The sequence below is a fragment of the Nicotiana sylvestris genome, chromosome 7, assembly GCF_000393655.2.
Source record: "Nicotiana sylvestris chromosome 7, ASM39365v2, whole genome shotgun sequence".
In the NCBI taxonomy this organism is placed as follows: domain Eukaryota; kingdom Viridiplantae; phylum Streptophyta; class Magnoliopsida; order Solanales; family Solanaceae; genus Nicotiana; species Nicotiana sylvestris.
Genome location: NC_091063.1, coordinates 149,574,362 through 149,595,289, shown reverse-complemented (window position 1 = coordinate 149,595,289; position 20,928 = coordinate 149,574,362). Strand labels below are relative to the sequence as shown.

The 20,928-nt window shown below is 38.3% G+C and overlaps 3 protein-coding genes across 3 annotated transcripts; 1 reads left to right on the top strand and 2 right to left on the bottom strand.

The window, feature by feature from the left end:
* Positions 1-753: 753 nt before the first annotated feature.
* LOC104231614 (uncharacterized) lies at positions 754-1,512 on the bottom strand. The gene has a single exon (XM_009784629.1). The coding sequence runs from the start codon at positions 1,510-1,512 to the stop codon at positions 754-756; it is 759 nt and encodes a 252-aa protein (XP_009782931.1).
* A 2,554-nt stretch (positions 1,513-4,066) lies between these two features.
* On the top strand, positions 4,067-7,633 carry LOC104231612 (laccase-4-like). Its single transcript, XM_009784628.2, has 6 exons — positions 4,067-4,245; positions 4,334-4,485; positions 5,167-5,411; positions 5,708-5,836; positions 5,958-6,920; positions 7,298-7,633. Exons 1-6 carry the CDS (start codon positions 4,126-4,128, stop codon positions 7,426-7,428), a joined length of 1,740 nt encoding a protein of 579 aa, XP_009782930.1. The 5' UTR covers positions 4,067-4,125; the 3' UTR covers positions 7,429-7,633.
* A 9,392-nt stretch (positions 7,634-17,025) lies between these two features.
* Positions 17,026-19,919, bottom strand: LOC104212712 (laccase-17-like). The gene is made up of 6 exons (XM_009762063.2): positions 19,778-19,919; positions 19,508-19,659; positions 19,012-19,256; positions 18,791-18,919; positions 17,409-18,374; positions 17,026-17,335 (listed from the first exon to the last, which is right to left on the bottom strand). The coding sequence occupies exons 1-6, from the start codon at positions 19,895-19,897 to the stop codon at positions 17,205-17,207; spliced, it is 1,743 nt and encodes a 580-aa protein (XP_009760365.1). The 5' UTR covers positions 19,898-19,919; the 3' UTR covers positions 17,026-17,204.
* Between the last annotated feature and the right edge of the window lie 1,009 nt (positions 19,920-20,928).

The following is a 20,928-nucleotide window of genomic DNA, read 5'->3' as shown; positions in this document are numbered from 1 at the left end:
CCCTTATAGTTATTACAACTTTGTATATCATCTTTGTTCTTATACAACAGAACCACTATACTCTACCTCCACTCATCCGGCATCCTCTTCGTCATAAAAATAACATTAAACAGCCCAATCAGCCACTCCAAGCCTGCTCTTCCCACATACCTCCAAAATTCTACCAGAATTTTGTCTTGCCCGGTCGCTCTGCCCCTACTCATATTACACATAGCCCCCACGACCTCCTCAACCTTGATGCTCCTATAGTACCTAAAGTCACGGTGACTCTCGTAATTCCCTAATTCACCTATCACAATATCCCGATCTCCTTATTCATTCAGAAGCTTATGAAAGTAAGACTGTTATATCCTCTTAATCTGGGCCTCTCCCATCAATACTCTACAGTCCTCATCTTTGATGCACCTCACTTGGTCCAGATCTCGAGCCTTCATGTCTCTTACCTTGGCTAACCGGAATAACTTTTTCTCCCCGCCTTTGTATCTCAGTTCCTCTTACATACAACCAAAAGCCACAGTCTTAGCCTCCGTAATTGCCGGCTTAGCCTCCTTCCTAGCTACCTTATACATGTCCCTGCTCGCTCTCCTCCCCTCCTCACCTGTGCTCCTTACTAACTTCAGGTACGTTACCTTCTTTGCTTTACTTTACCTTGGACGACTTCATTCCACCACCAGTCGCTTTTGTGCCCCCACAGTAGCTCGTCGAGACTAACACCTCTTTTACAGCCTCCTTTATACAGTCTGCCATCGTCGACTACATAGAGCTCGCGTCCCCACTACTCTTCCAGGCTCCCCTAGCCGATAAACTCCCCTCCAACTCCTGAGATTTATCCTTAGTTAAGGCTCCCCACGTGATCCTCAGTCGTTCTCGTACAAACATTTTCTTCCTCTTCAACATAATACCGACGTCCATCACCAAGAGCCTATGCTGCATCGCGAGAATCTCACTCGGGATAACCTTACAATCCTTGCACAGTCCTCTGTCATATCTCCTGAGGAGGAGATAGTAAATCTGAGTCTTTGCCACCGTACTTTGGAAAGTAACCAAATACTCCTCCCTCTTCAGAAAACTAGAGTTTGCAATCACCAGCTCAAAATCCTTAGCAAAATCCAATAACAAAGTACCTCCCGAGTTCCTACCCCCAAAACTGAAGCCGTCATGCACCTCGCCATAGCCACCTACAGTCGACCCAATATGTCCATTGAAATCCTCTCCTATAAATAACCTCTCAACAGGTGGAACATTATGCACAATCTCATCCAACCCCTCCCAGAAGTGCCTTTTAACCTCCTCATCCAGGCCCGCATGCGGCGCGTAAGCGCTAACGACGTTCAGGGTGCACTCTCCAACCACCAACTTAATAGTCATTAATCTATCATTCACCCGCCTTACCTCTACCACAGACTCTCTATATTCCCTATCCACCAAAATACCCACTATATTCTTACCCTTCAGGACTCTAGAGTACCATAGCTTATACTCGTACACATCCTCGCCTTCGATCCTACCCATCTTGTCTCCTGGACACACGTTATATTGACCTTCCTCTTCTGGAGGATCTTCACTAACTCTATAGACTTACCCGTCAATGTTCCTATGTTTCATGACCCAATTCTCAACCTATAGGCTCCCTTGTTCCCCTTACCTCCCATCCCACCCCATGTTCCCCGTCCTACCCCTTCCCCCGAGGACATGACTTTACTCTACCATCCCATATTACAACCACTATACCTACAACACACTAAGGAAAAACACTAACAAACAATAGGCAACAGACCAAACTAGAAGAAAACAAGTTGTAACTACATGCATGCTAATATGATGATTAAACTAATGCGAACTATAATGGCAACAATTTAGTTAACACAAAGAAGGGAAATAGGAAAATGGGAGGTATCAACTTCCGAGAATAGAACCTGTAAATTGTCTTGGTGTACACGACGATCTTGCGGCACCTGGCGCATTCATGTCCAACTTCCCACTGCCCTTTGCTGACAATTGCCCGGGCTGCTCTCCTATGTTTTCACACGCACTTTCCGCTCGAGTCCAATAGCCACTGAATCTTACCTGAAATATATACAAAATACCACGAAATCAGGGGGGCTGTCACCGCTACCACTGGTGAAGCCCTAGCAGTAAAGAAGAGGAAAAGAAGAGAAAATGAGAGAAGAAAAATAGTGTGTGTGTGTGTGGGGGGGGGGGTTACACGCAAGTAAGAAGAAGAAGAAAAGAAAGGGAAAAGGGGGCCGAGGGTGCTGCAGTCGCCGGAAAAGAGGTCGGCGGCGGGAGAACGATCGCCAGAAATGCCGCTCCTGTTGGGATTGGGAGTGGGGAGAAGAGGAGAAAGAAGGCAAAGAGTGAGAGGAAGATGAGTGGCGAGAGGGGGGGGGAGGGAGGGAGAGGGACTTACCTGCTGGGAGGGGGTGGTCGCCGGCCGGTCGTCATTGACCGTTAGGGCTGGGCTGAGAGAGAGGGAGGTAAGGGGAACACTATACTTTTATTTTGGTACGATACATTTGTATATATATATATATATATATATATATATATATATATATATATATATATATATACTATATTTTGAATCCCCTTGACACAGCCCAAAAGCATAGCCTTAGTAGTCAAGGGGGTACAAAACCTTTGTTAGGTCGCTGGTTCAATTCTTATTGGCCACAATCTCTTGTAATAACTTTTTTTTTGAACTCTTAACGGAAATCCTGCTTCCGCTACTGGTTGCGTCGACGGTTGGAAACTTGGAATTTAAAATCTCTAGGTGAATTCTTTCTAGTTTCAGCTACAGAATAGAAGCAATTAGCGAGTTCTCTGTAAAATAATATCCATATTCGGAAGTGTATTATTGCCTTAAAGAGTTCACTCTAATTGGAATTTTTACAAATTCACAGATATGAAAAATAAAATGAGCTATCAATAAACATCAAAGTTGTTATTAGGTACACAACAATTGAGAAAAATGAACAACCGACAGCAACTAACAGAAGATGAAGTTAAGATTAAGTCCCTAACTTGATTAGTACTTAAGTGTTAAAAGTTGGAGAATGAGTGCAACTGATTAACTTAAAATTTGCCAATTGTTGGTTCACGAATTATCCAAATATTTTCTACTTTAACTTGATATGAGTATTCGAATTTCAGCTCCAAGTTACAGATTGCAGCTGTCATATATGACGTTGATATTAACAAATTAATTATTTATCCATAACAATAGTATTAGTCATCACTATACTTGCAAACGTAACCTTTATTTTCCTCTATTTCAGCTAAACACTAGTATTAAGTTGTGTAAAAAACACAATCAGATTACTTATTAAGCATTACAGGTAAATCTCTTGATAAAAATTAATTAGTAATCTGTTAAAAATAGTTCTAACATACCTACTATTACATTAGATATTCTCTGTAGGTAGTCTCCTTATACGACCAATATATATAGCTTGAATCCTTCGAGTTTTATGGCTTGCGTGTAGAGGCAGAGTCAGATTTTAAGGTTTACGGATTTTAATTTTACCACGGAACCTATAGCTCATCTTAGTTACTGGATCACAACTAGATATTTATGTGTTTAATAAATTTTCTAGTGTAAATATAATATTTAAGCTAAAGTAACTGGGTTCGGCAACTCGCACATAATAGGCTAGCTCCCTGGGGGCAATTTGCCCATGCAAGAATTCATTTTTTGTCTTCTTGTCGTAATCAAGATTGCAAAATTGTTGTTATGGGTACTGAGGCAGCTGCCACAATGTTAGAAAAATTAAAAGCAAAATCTTTTTTTGGTCATATACAGGATTCAATTCATAGACATCAGTTCCTAGCTATCAAAAGAAAAGAAAGAAGCTGCAAATATCCACCAGAATTCATTGAGAAACCGTTATATATGTGGAATATGAATAGAATAAGAGAATAATTATCAAACTTGAACATCACTCAAAAATATGGTTGGTCCAACACCCTAAGCAGGTTAATATGGAGTCTATAATTTCCTATTTAACCACCAAATTGACCAAACGCTCAAAATATATATAAATGTTCCATTTTCATTATCATCCAAAGCAACTCAGTTTTCAACTCATCACTCATCTGTATATCCCAAACAAAAGAATCCAAAACATGGAGTACTCTTTTGTGAAGAGTTCAAATCTCGTTTTGTTGACTCTATTTGTGTTGGTTTTAGTTGATACACTAGCACTTGCAAAGCATGCAGGGATTACCAGACACTACAAGTTTAATGTACGTGATATATATATGGTTGATTACTTCCCATTAATGCATAATAGGTTCATGATTATTTTCTTTTAAAATGTCTCTGACATTGCAGATTCAAATGCAAAATATGACGAGATTGTGTCAAACAAAGAGCATTGTAACAGTGAATGGCCAGTTTCCAGGGCCTAGAATTATTGCAAGAGAAGGAGACAGACTTGTTATCAAGGTTGTTAACCATGTTCAGTACAATCTCACCATTCATTGGTACGTAACAATCTTTCCTGTTGCGAGCTATTTCTTTCCTACGGAGTATTATATTTTAACACAAACTTTAAGTTATATACATTGACGGTATAAAGAATTTTTACAACTGACTATAGCATGTGATTACTTTATATTCTGTGCTATCATATCAGACTTACTATGAAGATTTAACTATTTCAGGTAAACTTAATTAAGCTTATAGTGTAAACAAATTTATATACTGTACATGCAAATAACTTAATCTCCTTAACAAACAGAGTAATCAAAATATAAAATACTCCACCTTGCCTATGGTTCAGCTATACATGTTGTTCGGACTCTTCAAAAAGTGCGTGTTAAATGCTCCAAAAGCAATGCATTATATTTTTGGATGACCCGACATGAGTATGACAGCATAGAGAGTCCGAACAACATAGTGGCTCAGCAGTGACGGACCCAAAATTTTTGCAAGCGGGTTCAATCTTAGAAGTACATAACTTTAGTCGTAAAATAGTAGTTGTCCAGTGGGTTCAAATAAAATATTTATACAAAATTTACGCAGTTTTAATCGTAATTTATACATATACACAATATTATTTTTTGATGAACCGGGTTCAGTTGAATCCGCTTGCCACCACGTGCGTCCGCCACTGTTGCTCAGTACGTCTAGTCTAATAATATATGCTTATTATGTTACTCCAGGCATGGAGTGAGACAACTAAGAAGTGGATGGGCAGATGGACCTGCATATATTACACAATGCCCTATTCAGACAGGCCAGAGTTATGTATACAATTTCACAATAACTGGTCAAAGAGGAACTTTATTTTGGCATGCTCACATCTCATGGCTGAGAGTTACACTTTATGGACCCATTGTTATTCTTCCAAAGAAAGGTGCTGCTTATCCTTTTCCACAACCCTTCAAGGAAATCCCCATTCTTTTTGGTAATATTCAAACTTAATTATTAATCAGTTATATCAATACTCTTTTTATTAGTCTATTGTCATACAGTATAAGGGATCCCTTGGAGCAACAGTTAAGTTGTTTGCGTGTGACCTATAGGTCACGGGTTCAAACCGTGGAATCAACCACTGATATTTGTATCGGGATAGGCTGCCTACATCACATCCTCTTGGGGTGCGGCTCTTTCCCGAACCCTGCGGGAACGCAAGATGCCCTTTTTATTGTCATACAGTAATTTTTAACCAAAATTACTCATATATATTTGCATGGATTATAGGTGAATGGTGGAAGGCAGATACAGAAACAATTATTAGTAAAGCCCTTCAAACAGGAGGAGCTCCAAATATTTCTGATGCTTATACCATCAATGGTCTTCCTGGACTTTTCTACAATTGCTCTGCTAAAGGTATAATACTCACTATAACAGTAAAATCATAAAAGTATTTTTTTGTCACGTAACTATAACAGTAAAGTCATAAAACTATTTTTGTCACACTAAAATAACTGAACTTTCATACATTTTACAGATACATTCAAATTGAAGGTGAAACCAGGGAAGACATATTTACTGAGATTGGTCAATGCTGCACTGAATGATGAACTTTTCTTCAGCATAGCAAATCACAACCTTACTGTTGTAGAAGTTGATGCAGTTTATGTAAAACCATTCAAGACCAACACAATTCTTATAACACCAGGACAAACCACAAATGTCCTATTGAAAACCAAACATTTTCATCCTAATGCCACCTTCCTCATGGCGGCTCGGCCTTACGCCACTGGTCCTGCTGCCTTTGATAATTCCACCACCACTGGAATCTTAGAATATCATCAACCCTCTAATAACACCAAGAAAAGCAACACATTTCCTCTGTTAAAACCAAAACTTCCCATATTCAATGACACAACTTTTGCTACAAGTTTTGTCAAGAAAATCAGAAGTTTAGCCAATGGAAAATTCCCAGCCAATGTTCCTAAAAAAGTTGATAAACATTTTTTCTTCACTGTAGGATTAGGATTGAATCCATGTCCTAAGAACCAAACATGTCAAGGACCAAATAACACTAAATTAGCAGCTTCTGTTAACAATATATCCTTTGTTCAGCCAAATGTAGCACTTCTTCAATCTCACTTTTTTAATCAATCCAAAGGTGTTTATACCACAGATTTTCCAGCCAATCCACCATTTAAATTCAATTACACAGGAAATCCACCAAACAATATTTTTGTTACCACAGGCACAAAAGTTGTGGTGCTACCTTTTAATACTAGTGTGGAATTAGTTATGCAAGATACAAGTATCATTAGTGCTGAAAGTCACCCACTTCACCTCCATGGTTTTAATTTCTTTGTAGTTGGTCAAGGTTTTGGAAATTATAATTCTAGTAAGGACCCTGCTAATTTCAACCTTGTTGACCCTGCTGAAAGGAACACTGTTGGTGTACCCCCCGGAGGTTGGGTCGCCATTCGCTTCCTTGCTGACAACCCAGGTATTAAATTATAGTTTAAGTTATATATACTGATAGTGCAATTCAATCGGTTGTAGCAGGTTAATGCTCTGTCATTCAAGTTACCATATATGATGGCTACGGAAGTTACATATTATTGTACGTCAATTTAACCTGATAGCTAGTATAAAAATTCACTACCATGTCAGTGCACAAAGCATAAACAACAAACCCTTGTGGAAATGTAAGGTTGCGTCCAATAAACCCTTGTGGTCTGACCCTTTCCCTGAATCGCACGCATAGCGGGAGCTTAGTGCATCGGACTGCCCTTTTACAATTTGAATTTAAATGTTGAAATATCTATTTTGAGTTGAAATTTTTTTGACATGAAATTTATGAATGTGTATATGAATTTTTAGGAGTATGGTTCATGCATTGTCATCTTGAAGTTCACACAAGTTGGGGCTTGAAAATGGCATGGATGGTTATGGATGGAAAAGGTCCCAAGCAGAAGTTACCTCCTCCACCAGCTGATCTTCCTAAATGTTAATACTCTAAAAGCACCTTCTTCTCTTTTTTGTTAAGGAAGAACATTTCTCTTGTTTTTCTTCCCTTTTATTATTGTTTAGAGTATCCTTTATTCTTTGAAATTTTTTGGTTGAACACACTAGCCTTGTAATACAATTAGTTTCTTGTTAAGGAGCTGTAGGTGCAAGTTTTGTGAAATTGAAAAGAAAAACATGAATTCAGAGAAACATCTTAGTATAATGATTTTTGTTCCTTGTTAGTGTTTATCTTCTTGTTTGGTCTTGCATATTATCACTCAACAAGTATGAAGAGCAAATATAATACTCACAATACACAAAACTATGAGAAAATTTAATTGCACAGAAGCGTTTTGGGAAATCACCGTGGATAAATATCAGAATGAGAGGGGGTGCACAAACTTGAATATGCACAAATTATTTATTTAGAATCCAATATTAAAAATTTCGAACCTATAAACTTTAAATCCTATCTTTGCCTCTGAATCCAACTATTATTTTCTGTAAGAGCTTTTATATGTGGAGATAAAAAGAGTCTACAGAACCCAGCAGAGATAGTTCCTAGAATGTGATTGGATTGTGAACTTAGAACAGCCAAGTCTAACCTGCTATATTCTAAAACAGAATATCTTCAAAAATATGCAGTTCGTCCAAGATATTGGAATTCTCAGTGTAAAACGGTCAAAGCTCTTTCTGATCGGTACTCACCTCTTAAACATTTATACAACGTTAACCAATTAAATTCAATACAATTTGTGTCACGGCCGGGAATTCCCACTTCAGGATCGCGATGGCGCCTAACATTTCACTCGCTAGGCAAGCCAACATTAGCGTATTTGTCGATTTTTAACAGTTCAAATTAAATAATAATAAAGAAACCGAAATAGCTGAAACAAACTCTAAAGTAAGGAGGGGGAAATATAACAACTAAAATCTCTAATACAGCCCGAATCTGGTATCACAAGTGCACGAGCTATTAGAATAGTACAAATAAAGGTCTGAATAAAACATAGAGTTGTCTGAGAGAAAGTACACTACTAGTAAAAAGAAGGGGACTTTAGGGGTTGCGGACGCCGAACATCTGTACCTCAAGTCTCCACACTGATAGCCAACCCGAGCACGCTAATGACCGCCACTGGACTGACTCCAAAATCTACACAAGAAGTGTAGAGTATAGTATGAGTCTAACCGACCCTTTGTACTATATAAGTGTCGAGCCTAACCTCGACGAAGTAGTGACGAGGCTAAGGCGGGTCACTTACACTATAATCTGTACGCAGTATAAAACAAAGACAGGAAAGGAAAATACAGAACGAAATAAGGCATTTAACCGAAGAAAATAGCGCAATCCTCAAAGAAAACCAGTGAATGTCAGAATTACCAATCCTTAGAATTCCGTATGAATATACCGAAAACCAACACAACACAATAAGGAAATATGAACATATAGACTGTTGCGACGCGCAATCCGATCCCACCGTACAACACAATCCTTCCTTATTCCACCGTAATAATATCAATAATATATATATATATATATATATATATATATATATATATATATATATATATATATATATATATATATATATATATATATATATATATATATATATATTGCAGCCCGATCCCACCATATAATCAGAATCAATATCAAAATTCAACCTTATTTCACAGTATCAATCCATCCTTATTTCACCTGTTGCGACGCGCAACCCGATCCCACCATATCACTACAAATTCACCATTATTCCACCATATCAATCCATATTTATTTCACCTGTTGCGGCGTGCAACTCGATCCCACTATATCAGTACAAATTCACCCTTATTCCATCATATCAATCCACGCTTATTTCACATGTTGCGGCGTGTAATCCGATCCCACCATATCAATACAAATTCACCCTTATTCCACCATATCAATCCACCCTTATTTCACCTGTTGCGGCTTGCAAACTGATCCCACCATATCAGTATCAAATAATCAAGGAGTACAATTAAATATATAACTCGAATCACAAGAACCTCTACGATTAACGAATATGAAGCTGAATCAGAAAGGAATCCTCTTATCAAATTAAGGATTTGCCATTTGTAATATTAAACGGTAAGATAAGTCCAGTAAATGAAAATTAATGGGTGCAAGTAAGTCAATTAAGGCAAATAACAGTGAGTCATGAAAGCATGAGAAGATCTAATATTTTTAACATGAGACCAATGATTAACAAGTAGCAAATAAAGGCATGAGGAGCATTTAAAGCACATAACAGTTAAGACGTGGAAGGAAATAATTAAGGAAATGCAGAAAAATAAGGAACAAGCAATTCGGGTGTGTATAAGCACTCGTCACCTCGCATATACGTCGCAACACATGAATTTCACATAGCACATAGTTTAAGGGTTCCTAATTCCCTCAAATCAAGGTTAAATCCAACACTTACCTCACTCTACAGTCAACTCAAAGCTCTACCGTGCCTTTCCTCTAGAATCCCCCTCCAAATCACTCGTATCTAACCACAATTGACTCGATAATGTCAAATAATGCTAAGGGAATCAATTACAATGCATAAAGTTAGGATTTCCACACTTTTCCCAAAAAGTAAAAAAAAAATCAACCACGGGCCCGCTTGGTCAAAATCCGAGATTCAGACCATAACCCATTTACTCATTCACTCCCGAGCCCGATTATGTAATTAGTTTTGAAATCCGACCCTAAATTGAGGTCTAAATCCCAAATTTGCAACCCCCCCCCCCAATTCTTCCTAAATCCCTAGTTTTCTACCATGGAAGAATAAAGACTAAGGCTATAAATTAATGGGTGATATTAGAAATAGAAGAAAATGAGTTAAAGTATACTAACATATGAATTGGTATTGAAATTTCTCCTCCAAATTGCCTGTAGGCCGAGCTCTAACGGAAAGATTATGAAAAATGGGTGAAATCCCGTTTTTGAAATATTTAAGTCATTGAGCGTCAGGTGTTCATCGCGATCGCGTGAAATCTGACGCGTTCGTGAAGAGCACTGCCTATCTGGCTTACGCGATCACGAGTAACTCCACGCGTTCGCAAAGGTTTAGCCCGCTTCACCTCCGCGTTCGCGAGCCTAGGCTCGCGTTCGCGTAGAGTAACCTCAACTCCCAGCCCCCGCCTCTCAAAGCTACGCGTTCGCGTTGGTATGGACGTGTTGGTGAATGGCAGTCCCCCCCTTCTTCGCATTTGCATCCAAAGACTAGCGTTCGCGTAGGGTAATTTCCCTCCCTAGCCCAAATCACTCTTCGCGATGGCAAAGAAGGAAACACCAGGTGACAGCAACAGCTAATGAAAATCAGATTTTTCTAAGTTTAAACCATCCGTAGTCTATCCGAAACTCACCCGAGCCCTCGGGGATCTAAACCAAATATGCACACAAGTCCAAAAATATTACATGAACTCGCTCGCGCGATCAAAATGCTAATATAACACCTAGAACTACAAATTTGACACCAAAACGAATGAAATTTTTAATAATGCTTAAGAACTTGCAATTTTTCAACCGGACATCCGAATTACGTCAAATCACTTCCGTTTTGCACCAAATTTTGCAAGCAAGTGATAAATACAGTAATGGACCTATACCAAGTTTCGGAACCAAAATACGGACCCGGTATCAACAAAGTCAAACATCGGTCAAATTTGTAAATTCTTTAAACTTCAAATTTTTGACAAAATGCGATAACTCGAGCTAAGGACTTTCGAATTCGATTCCGAGCATACGCCCAAGTCTCAAATCACGATACGGATCCACCGGAACCGTTAAAATAAGGACCCGGGTCCATTTGCTCAAAATGTTGACCTAAGTCAACTCAAATGGATTTTAAGGCACGAATTCATATACTAATCAATTTATCATATAAAAGCCTTCCGAAAAAAGGCACGGACTGTACACGCTAATCGAGGAAGACTAAAATGAGCTATTTGAAGTTTCGAAATACAGAATTAAGGGTTAAAGCTCTAGATGACTTATCGGGTCATCACAATTTGCAATGACATTTAACTTCCCGCAGGAAGAAGTAAAAACCTGCAGTCAAGGATGTTAAGAACAACTATAGGAACTTGAAAAGGGACACAATGTTGGCACAAGTACCTCCTTGTGACACGAAAAGCAGCTGCTTTTGTACTTAAATTTTGATACACGGGTCTCACTCCTAGTTCTACTGTGAGCAGGACTGTTGAAAAATGAAAATGGAGAGTGAAAACTGTTGCGGAAGCCAAATGTATAGAGTGTGAATAAGTCACAACTACTATACCAAAATTTATGACAGCCACCAAATAATAAATAAGACAACAAAGCAACAATAAAGGGAACACCAGAATTTACGAGGTTCGGCTAATTTTGCCTACTCCTCGGACACAACCAATATTTTATTCCACTCCAAAAATACAAGTGAAATAATACTAAAAAGAGAAGATACAAATGCCTTAAACAGATGAGAAGGCAAATGAGAGGTGTGTTTAAAACCTAAACATTAAGCCTTCTTTTATAGGGGGAAAATCCCCCAACTTTTGTTTTCCCACCGATGTGGGACAAACATTTTGTCAAATTCAACAAATCTCCACCTTGGCAAAATTCCACATCTTCAATTTTCTCTCAATAACAAATTTGGTTGTGTCTTCATCTTCAATCTTCAGTGTTCAACAATGTTGATCAAATCCAAACAATGTTGAAACTTGATCGCAGTCACCACCTTTGTCAGCATATCAGCAGGATTCTCCGTAGTATGAATTTTCTTCACTGTGACTCCACCTTCTTCTATGATTTCTCGTACAAAATGATACCGAACATCAATGTGTTTCGTCCTTGCATGATAAACTTGGTTCTTCGCTAATTGAATAGCACTTTGACTATCACAAAAAATTGTGATACCTTTTTGTTCAACACCAAGCTCCTTTAGCAATCCTTGAAGCCAAATTGCCTCTTTCACAGCCTCTGTAATAGCCATGTACTCTGCCTCTGTTGTAGACAAAGCAACTGTTGACTGCAAAGTAGACTTCCAACTAACTGGTGCCTTTGCAAAAGTAAACACATAACCAGTAGTTGATCTTCGTTTGTCCAGATCACCCGCAAAATCTGAGTCACAATATCCAACTACAGACTGATTGTCTTCCTGCTCAAAAACTAACCCGACATCTACAGTATTATGAATATACCGTAGAATCCACTTCACAGCTTGCCAATGCTCCTTCCCTGGATTGTGCATATATCTGCTAATAACTCCAACAGCTTGTGAAATGTCAGGCCTTGTGCAAACCATTGCATACATCAAGCTACCAACAACATTTGCGTATGGTACCTTTGACATATACTTTCGTTCAGCTTCATCCATTGGCGACATAGTAGTACTTAGCTTAAAATGGGAAGCAAGTGGAGTACTAACTGGCTTAGTCTTGTCATCTATGCCAAAACGTTGAAGTACTCTCTTCAAATATTCCTTTTGAGATAAACAGAGTTTCTTTGAACGTCTATCTCTAATTATCTCCATGCCAAGAATTTTCTTTGCCTCACCCAAATCCTTCATCTCGAACTCCTTCTTCAGTTGAATCTTCAACTTATCAATTTCTTCCAAATTCTTGGAAGCTATCAACATATCATCAACATATAGGAGAAGATATACAAAGGAACCATCTTTAAGCTTGTGCAAATACACACAATGATCGTATTTGCTTCTCTTGTACCCTTGCCGCAACATAAACTCGTCAAATCGCTTGTACCATTGTCTAGAAGATTGTTTCAATCCGTACAACGAATTTTTCAAGTTTGCACACCATATTTTCTTTTCCAGCAACTTTGAATCCTTCTGGCTGAGTCATGTAGATTTCCTCCTCCAAGTTTCCATGTAAAAATGCAGTTTTTACATCCATCTGAACTAGTTCCAAATCCAATTGTGCTACCAAAGCCAACATAATTCTAATGGAGGAATGTTTTACAACTGGAGAAAACACTTCATTGTAATCAATTCCCTCCTTTTGAGCATATCCTTTGGCCACCAATCTTGCTTTGTAGCGAACATCTACTTGGTTAGGAAATCCTTCCTTCTTTGCAAATACCCATTTGCACCCAATTGCTTTCTTTCCCTTCGGGAGATTGGCCAATCTCCATGTATGATTCTGATGAAGGGACTGTATTTCATCATTCATGGCAATCCTCCACTTATCTTCTTCTGAACTTTGGACAGCGTCTTTATAAGTAGTAGGAACATCATCAGCTACAATTGAGGTTGCACAAGCAACCGTCTCTATGAGACGAACATGTTTCGTTATTGTTCTTTTTGGCCTGCTGGTTGCTATTGATTCAAGTTGTTGTTGAGGTTCCTGAGTTGGAATCTCCTCTACTGGCTCTCCTTCCAGAGGGTAATCTTCATTTGTTTCCTCATCTGCTTCTTGTGTAGGAAAAATAAATTTTCCCTCAAACTCCACCTGCTTAGAAGCACCTTTATTTTGTTTGGTGTCTTCTGTTACCTTATTTACCATAGCAGATTCATCAAAGGTAACATCTCTGCTGAATATTACTTTCTTTGTCATAGGACACCATAAGCGATATCCTTTGACTCCAGAAGTAATTCCCATAAAAATAGCCTTCTTTGCCCTTGGATCCAATTTTGACTCCGTCACATGATAATATGCAGTTGAGCCAAACACGTGCAAAGAGTTATAATCTACAGCAGGTTTTCCATACCATTTTTCAAATGGTGTCTTGCCATCAATAGCAGCAGATGGTAAGCGATTAATGAGGTGGCATGCATATGTAATTGCCTCAGCCCAAAATTCTTTGCCCAAGCCAGCATTGGACAACATACACCGTACCTTCTCCAGCAAGGTCCGGTTCATACGTTCTGCCACTCCATTTTGTTGTGGTGTATGTCTAACAGTGAAGTGTCGGACGATGCCATCATTTTCACATACCTTATTGAAATGATCATTTTTGTATTCACCTCCATTGTCTGTGCGAATACACTTGATCCTCCTGCCTGTCTGATTCTCCACCATCGTCTTCCATTTGAGAAAAATTCCCAACACTTCATCTTTGCTCTTCATTGTATACACCCATACTCTTCGGGAAAAATCATCAACAAAGGTTACAAAATAGTGCTTCCCACCCAATGAAGGTGTTTTGGAAGGACCCCAAACATCAGAGTGTACATAATCCAAAATGCCTTTAGTATTATGGATCGCTGTACCAAATTTAACCCTTGTCTGTTTCCCTTTGACACAATGCTCACAAAACTCCAAGTTGCAAGCCTTTACTCCTTTTAACAATCCTTGATCTGATAGAGTTTTCAAGGATTTTCCTCCAGCATGTCCCAAGCGCATGTGCCATAGCTTGGTTGCTTCTGCCTCTTTGTCGTCACTGGATGTCACTGTCGCTGTCCCAATAACTGTACTGCCACGATAGCGGTACATATTATTATTCTTCCGATTAGCCTTCATTACCACTAGTGCACCGGAGCATACTCTCATCACTCCATTTTCTGCAATGATTTTGAACCCTTTTGATTCTAGGGCTCCCACAGAGATGAGATTCTTCTTCAAATCCGGTACATATCGAACATCTGTTAATGTTCTGATCATTCCATCATGGTTCCTTAATCGTATTGAACCAATGCCATATGAGGTAAGAGGGCTGTTATCCGCTGTGTGGATGACTCCATATTCTCCTTCTTGAAATTCCACAAACCAGTCCCTGTTGGGACACATATGATAGCTACAAGCCGAGTCCATCAACCATATGTCTGATGATGTTGATGACTCTGTTGTAACTAATGAGAAGTCTGAATCATCACAATCAGCTACATTTGAATCCATAATGGCCTTTCCATTGTTATGTTTGGCCTTATTCTTCAACTTCGGACAGTCTTTCTTCCAGTGCCCTTTTTCTCGACAAAAAGCACATTCATCTTTGCTGGGTCTGGATCTTGACTTGGATCTTCCCTTCTTTGTCCTCGTTTGATTTTGAGGACGACCCCTCACAAATAGTGCTTCTCCTTCTCCGCCCTTCTGTTTTTCTCGCTTTCTTTGTTCATAGCTGTACAAAGCCGAACAAACTTCTCTGAGAGAAACTTCGTCATTTCCATGGAGTAGAGTAGTTTCAAGGTGCTCGTACTCATCAGGAAGTGACGCCAACAACATCAAGGCCAAGTCACCATCATCATAAGTTGTATCCATATTTTGCAAATCTGTGACCAACTTATTGAAACTGGTGATATGTTCATTCATCGTGGTACCAGGAACATAGGTGAAGTGAAACAGTCTCTTCTTCATGTACAATTTATTTTGACTGTTTTTCTTCAAAAATTTATCCTCCAGTGCTTTCCATAATCTACTTGCAGAAGTTTCCTTTGTGTATGGATATTTCTGCTCTCTAGCAAGGTAGGATCGAATGGTACCGCAAGCAACACGATTGATAATTCTCCAATCTTCTTCTCCAATAGCATCTGGTCTCTTTTCTTCAATAGCAAGATCTAGCCCTTGTTGAAAAAGGACATCTAGAACCTCGCCTTGCCACATCCCAAAATGCCCGGACCCGTCAAAAATTTCTACCGCAAATTTCGCATTTGACACAATTCTTGTCATAAGCGAAGATGCCAATGATGACGTATTGTTGACACTTGATGTAGATTCTTCTTGTTTATTATCTCCCATATTTGACACAAATATTATTTAATAGCTGACGACACAAATCAAGATTATTTCCTTTCTGATGTAGAAGATCAGACTAAGCTGCAACTACAGAGCATACTCAGACAGAACCTTGACACAGTTACCAAGATAAATCTTTTCTGATGTGGAAGATCAGACTATGCTGCAACCACAGAGCATACTTAGACAGTACCTTGGCTCTGATACCAATTGTTGCGGAAGCCAAATGTATAGAGTGTGAATAAGTCACAACTACTATACCAAAATTTATGACAGCCACCAAATAATAAATAAGACAACAAAGCAACAATAAAGGGAACACCAAAATTTATGAGGTTCGGCTAATTTTGCCTACTCCTCGGACACAACCAATATTTTATTCCACTCCAAAAATACAAGTGAAATAATACTAAAGAGAGAAGATACAAATGCCTTAAACAGATGAAAAGGCAAATGAGAGGTGTATATAAATCCTAAACATTAAGCCTTCTTTTATAGGGGGAAAATCCCTCCAACTTTTGTTTTCCCACCGATGTGGGACAAACATTTTGTCAAATTCAACAGAAACACCCTCAAAGGAAGAGGGGCACTGCTTAACTAACAATTCTGATTGCATCTATGAACATTCGGCCAATGCTGTTCACTACCTTATTAAATTGGTCCCTTGCTTGTGGAATTTATCTATTATTACTTTCCGCATATCAATGTTGTTTACTAGTTATCTAATTTATTTTCTTGTAATTATAATGCTTCTGCTGCTCAAATTCTCTTCCTCATTCTGTAAAGTTGCTAATTGATCCTTTCTTCTGTAAAGTTACATGTTAGTTATTGTTTCTGTGTAAATATATACACTTCAAAAGTTTGAAGAAATGAAATCATTTGATATGAAGGAATTGAAGTGAACGTTTAAGAGAAGTGGCAACAAATTTGATGGAGAATACTTTTGTCAAATAAGTGAGGAACATTGTTGACAGTTCTCACTGTTCAAGGTAACAGATCGAAAAGAATAACACATTAACTTAATAAACAAAAATTAGCCGGAACGAATAAGGAAATAAAAACACTCAAGAAATTGCAAAGCGAGCCGTTAAATTTCTGTTCTTGTTCAACATTTTGGAAGATCTGAAGGTGGAGGAGGCAGCTTTTGACTCTGTAATGGCCCATCTAACACGATCCAAGCCATCCTCAGTCCCCAGCTTGTGTGCACATCAAAATGGCAATGCATAAACCATACTCCTGTTTCATACTTGCACTTTAGGATCATCATTTTCGTCGAAGAAAATTGATTTGTTAAGGAAAAAGTTCTTACCTGGGTTATCTGCAAAGAATCTAAAAGCAATCCATCCACCAGCCGGGACACCAACCGTGTTCCTCTCAATAGGATCCTTGAGATTGAAGTTGGCAGGGTCTTTGTTAGGATCAAAGTTGCCAAACCCTTCACCAACGACGAAGAAATTGTAACCGTGGAGGTGAAGGGGGTGATTTTCAGCGCCAAGAATGTTAGTGTCCTGTAGCACAACCTCAACGCTCGAATTAAATGGCAAGACAACAGTCTTTGTTGCATTGGTTACAAGAGTGTTGTTTGGTGGTGTTCCTGTATAGTTGAATGGATTTAGAGGGTTGGTTGGAAAATCTGTGGTGTAAACTCCGTTTGATTGTCCAAAGAAATGAGATTGCAGAAGTGCTGTTGTTGGAAGAGCAAAAGATACATTATTTACTGATGCTGCAAATTTTGTGCCATTAGGTCCTTGACACGTCGTGTTTTTGGGGCATGGGCTCGAACCTAGTCCTACTGTAAACAGAAAACGCTTGTCAACAGTTTGTGGAACGTTTGCTGGGAATTGAGCACTGGCTAAGCTGCGGAATTTCTTGGTGAAATTGGCAACAAAACCTGTTGCAGTTATATTTGGTAGAGTTGGTTTAAAGAGCTTGAGTTTGTTTTTGTTGGTGGGAGAACCATTTAAGGGGGGTTTATATTCTAGGAATCCGGCAACAGTGGAGTTGTCAAACGTTCCTTGGCCGGTGAAATATGGCTGAGCCGCCATTAGGAAGGTGGCGTTGGGGTGAAACGGCTTTGTTCTAAGAAGAACATTGGTGGTTTGGCCAGGGGTAATAAATACTACATTTGTGTCAAATGGTTTGGTGTAAACAGCGTCTGCTTCAACAATGGTGAGGGTATGATTGGCAATGCTGAAGAACATTTCATCATTCAGTGCAGCGTTGATCAAACGTAGCATGTAAGTCTTTCCCGGCTTCACCCTGAACTTGAATGTATCTGGAGAAAAATTATAGGAAACATGATACATTAAATATACTTTACTTCAAAACCGACATTAGCCTCTCTATCTTCACAAGATAGAAGTAAAGCGTGCGTACACATTACCCTCCCCAAACCCCACTTGTGAGATTACATTAGGTTTATTGTTGTTGTTCAAAAGCTACATTAGTACTATCCTAATTAACCTAGTACTGGATTAGTGCATGCCCTAACTTGTCTTTTGATTTTTAAACCTCAATCACTATATTCTTAAACTTTGCATGTAAACAATGTTAGTTATTATCATTAACCTTAAGTGCTGAGAAAGTAGTGTGAGTTGTGTAATAATGCACTCCTAAATACAAATGGCTATAATGATGGTTCTTCATTATGAAAACATTGTGTTTATCATTAATTATAGCCATTGATTATACCTTTAGAGGAACAATTATACAAGGGCCCTGGGAAACCATTAATGGTATATGCATCTGAAACATTTGGACCACCTCCTGTCTGAAGAGCCTGGTTAATTACAGCCTCAGGATCTACATTCCACCATTCCCCTGAAAAACGACAGATCATTAATACTTTATAAACTAATGTAAAAAATTTGACTATGCAAAGGTACAAAATGGTTCTGGTTTATGATACTTACCAAATATGATTGGAATTTCCTTGTAAGGTTTCTTAAATGGATAGGACTCATTTTTCCGTGGCAGGATGATAATAGGTCCATAAACTGTTGCTCTCAGCCATGAAATATGAGCATGCCAGAACAGAGTTCCTCTCTGACCGATGATCGTGAAGTTATACGTGTAACTTTGGTTAGTTTGTATCGGACATTGTGTTACATATGCTGGTCCATCTGCCCATCCGCTTGTAAGTTGCCGAATTCCATGCCTGCATACCAAGAAACATTAGATTCAGCATCTTTTCTGAATGCAGGTAAGTGTTTGAATTAACTTTCTTTTTTGATAACTGTAGTGTGCGGGCCAACTTGCGCACATCTCGACTAATTCCACTAGGTACCTGCTATCTCCCACCAACACAGGTACCGAATAACTCTATCTACCAAGGCTTGAACAGATAGGAAAAAATTACTTAGTGTTTTCGATACTGTTTTTTTTCATGGTTAATTTCTGAGTTCTTACCAGTGAATTGAGATATTTTTGGATACATGGTTAACCACCTTAACGATCACTCGATCACCTTCTCTAGCAACAAGACGAGGGCCAGGAAAACGTCCATTCACGCTAACTATGCTCTTCGTGGTGCATAATCGCGTTACATTATGCTGCACAATCTGTAAGAACAAATATGAAACAAAAATGTATTTAGCTTCAATGACATTAGAGTCAATCAGAAGAAGTAAAGGTAAATTAAGTCATATGACCACTTTTTTCGTTGGAAGTTTTGCATACATTGAATGTATAGTGCCTTGTCGTGCAAAATGCAGACTGAGGCAATAGCCAAAAAATGGAAATTCCAAAGAGCAAAGATGCTGCCACAGAAGTGGAACAAGAAAGATTACAGTAGCCCATGTCTTGGTTATTTTTGTGTTAGGATATTAATTATCATATCTAAGGGGACTATATATAGGGACATGATTAGGTAATAGTACCATTGGAATTATGACTAGAATAAGAGAATTCAAGTGGTTTGAATGAAAGAAAGGTTTCATTTTCGCTTTGCTGTTGGTCGACCTTAATTTTAGAGTGTTAATAAAGTAAGAAAATTCTCATCTAAATGTTCAATCTAATCTTTATTACCAAGGCGAATCCATCCTAATATGAACTTTTCTTAATCGGCATTTACGATTAGTTTAATCATGCTTAAAAGTAAAATTATAGATAAACAAATGTCCCTGTGTTGTAGTTAAAATGTTCAATCTTTTCTAACCCCTCTTGTTTTGTTTTACTATTATTCTGTGGTTGGACTGTTATGATCCTTATAAAGAGGAATGAGCCAGTTAAACTAAGTTTTTATGTCGTTTGTATTAATTATTCACCTAGGATATACTACGTATAATTAGCGTGAATAAAGCATCTTGACGTGATTATTTTCTAAATCAACGACCACATCATGCTCTGTAAAAAAAAAAAAAAATTCTTGAACGTCGTTCTGTTGATTCCGCTTATTATTTATTTAATACATGCTAGGAGTCAAACTTAACATGAATTCCTTTATACTCAGTCGCAACCATAATTAGTTTTGCTTTATTTTATTTTTGTCGTTATTTTCCAAGAAGAATCAAGTCATAAACCATATTCAACTATGATCATAGGAGGAGTATGCATATATAGCCGAGTCATTTAATATTCTAATAGTAATTTCTATTGACCATTGAACAACAATAAATCAGACAATAAAAGAAAAATATACCCAAAAAAACACAAAAATTTAATATGTTTCGGTCAATTGACCTACGTCCACAAGCAGAGATGAGCAATTCACTATATAAAAGAGAGTACAAAATATTGAGAAAACAAGCTCACAAAGAGGCAAACACAAGTGGCAGACTAACACATGTCCCGAAATTCTCCCCTAAATAAGATTCTCAAACTCCTTAGAG

What these genes read in the sequence shown, in the direction of transcription:
- LOC104231614 (XM_009784629.1), bottom strand. Translation starts at nt 1,512, where the DNA reads ATGGGTAGGATCGAAGGCGAGGATGTGTACGAGTATAAGCTATGGTAC.
- LOC104212712 (XM_009762063.2), bottom strand. Translation starts at nt 19,897, where the DNA reads ATGGGCTACTGTAATCTTTCTTGTTCCACTTCTGTGGCAGCATCTTTG. An exon ending in AAAAATATCTCAATTCACTG is followed by an intron (nt 19,257 to 19,507) that starts GTAAGAACTCAG and finishes CTTGGTATGCAG; the next exon opens with GCATGGAATTCGGCAACTTA. An exon ending in ATTCTTTGCAGATAACCCAG is followed by an intron (nt 17,336 to 17,408) that starts GTAAGAACTTTT and finishes AGTATGAAACAG; the next exon opens with GAGTATGGTTTATGCATTGC.
- LOC104231612 (XM_009784628.2), top strand. Translation starts at nt 4,126, where the DNA reads ATGGAGTACTCTTTTGTGAAGAGTTCAAATCTCGTTTTGTTGACTCTA. An exon ending in CCAGACACTACAAGTTTAAT is followed by an intron (nt 4,246 to 4,333) that starts GTACGTGATATA and finishes CTGACATTGCAG; the next exon opens with ATTCAAATGCAAAATATGAC. An exon ending in TACAATCTCACCATTCATTG is followed by an intron (nt 4,486 to 5,166) that starts GTACGTAACAAT and finishes ATGTTACTCCAG; the next exon opens with GCATGGAGTGAGACAACTAA.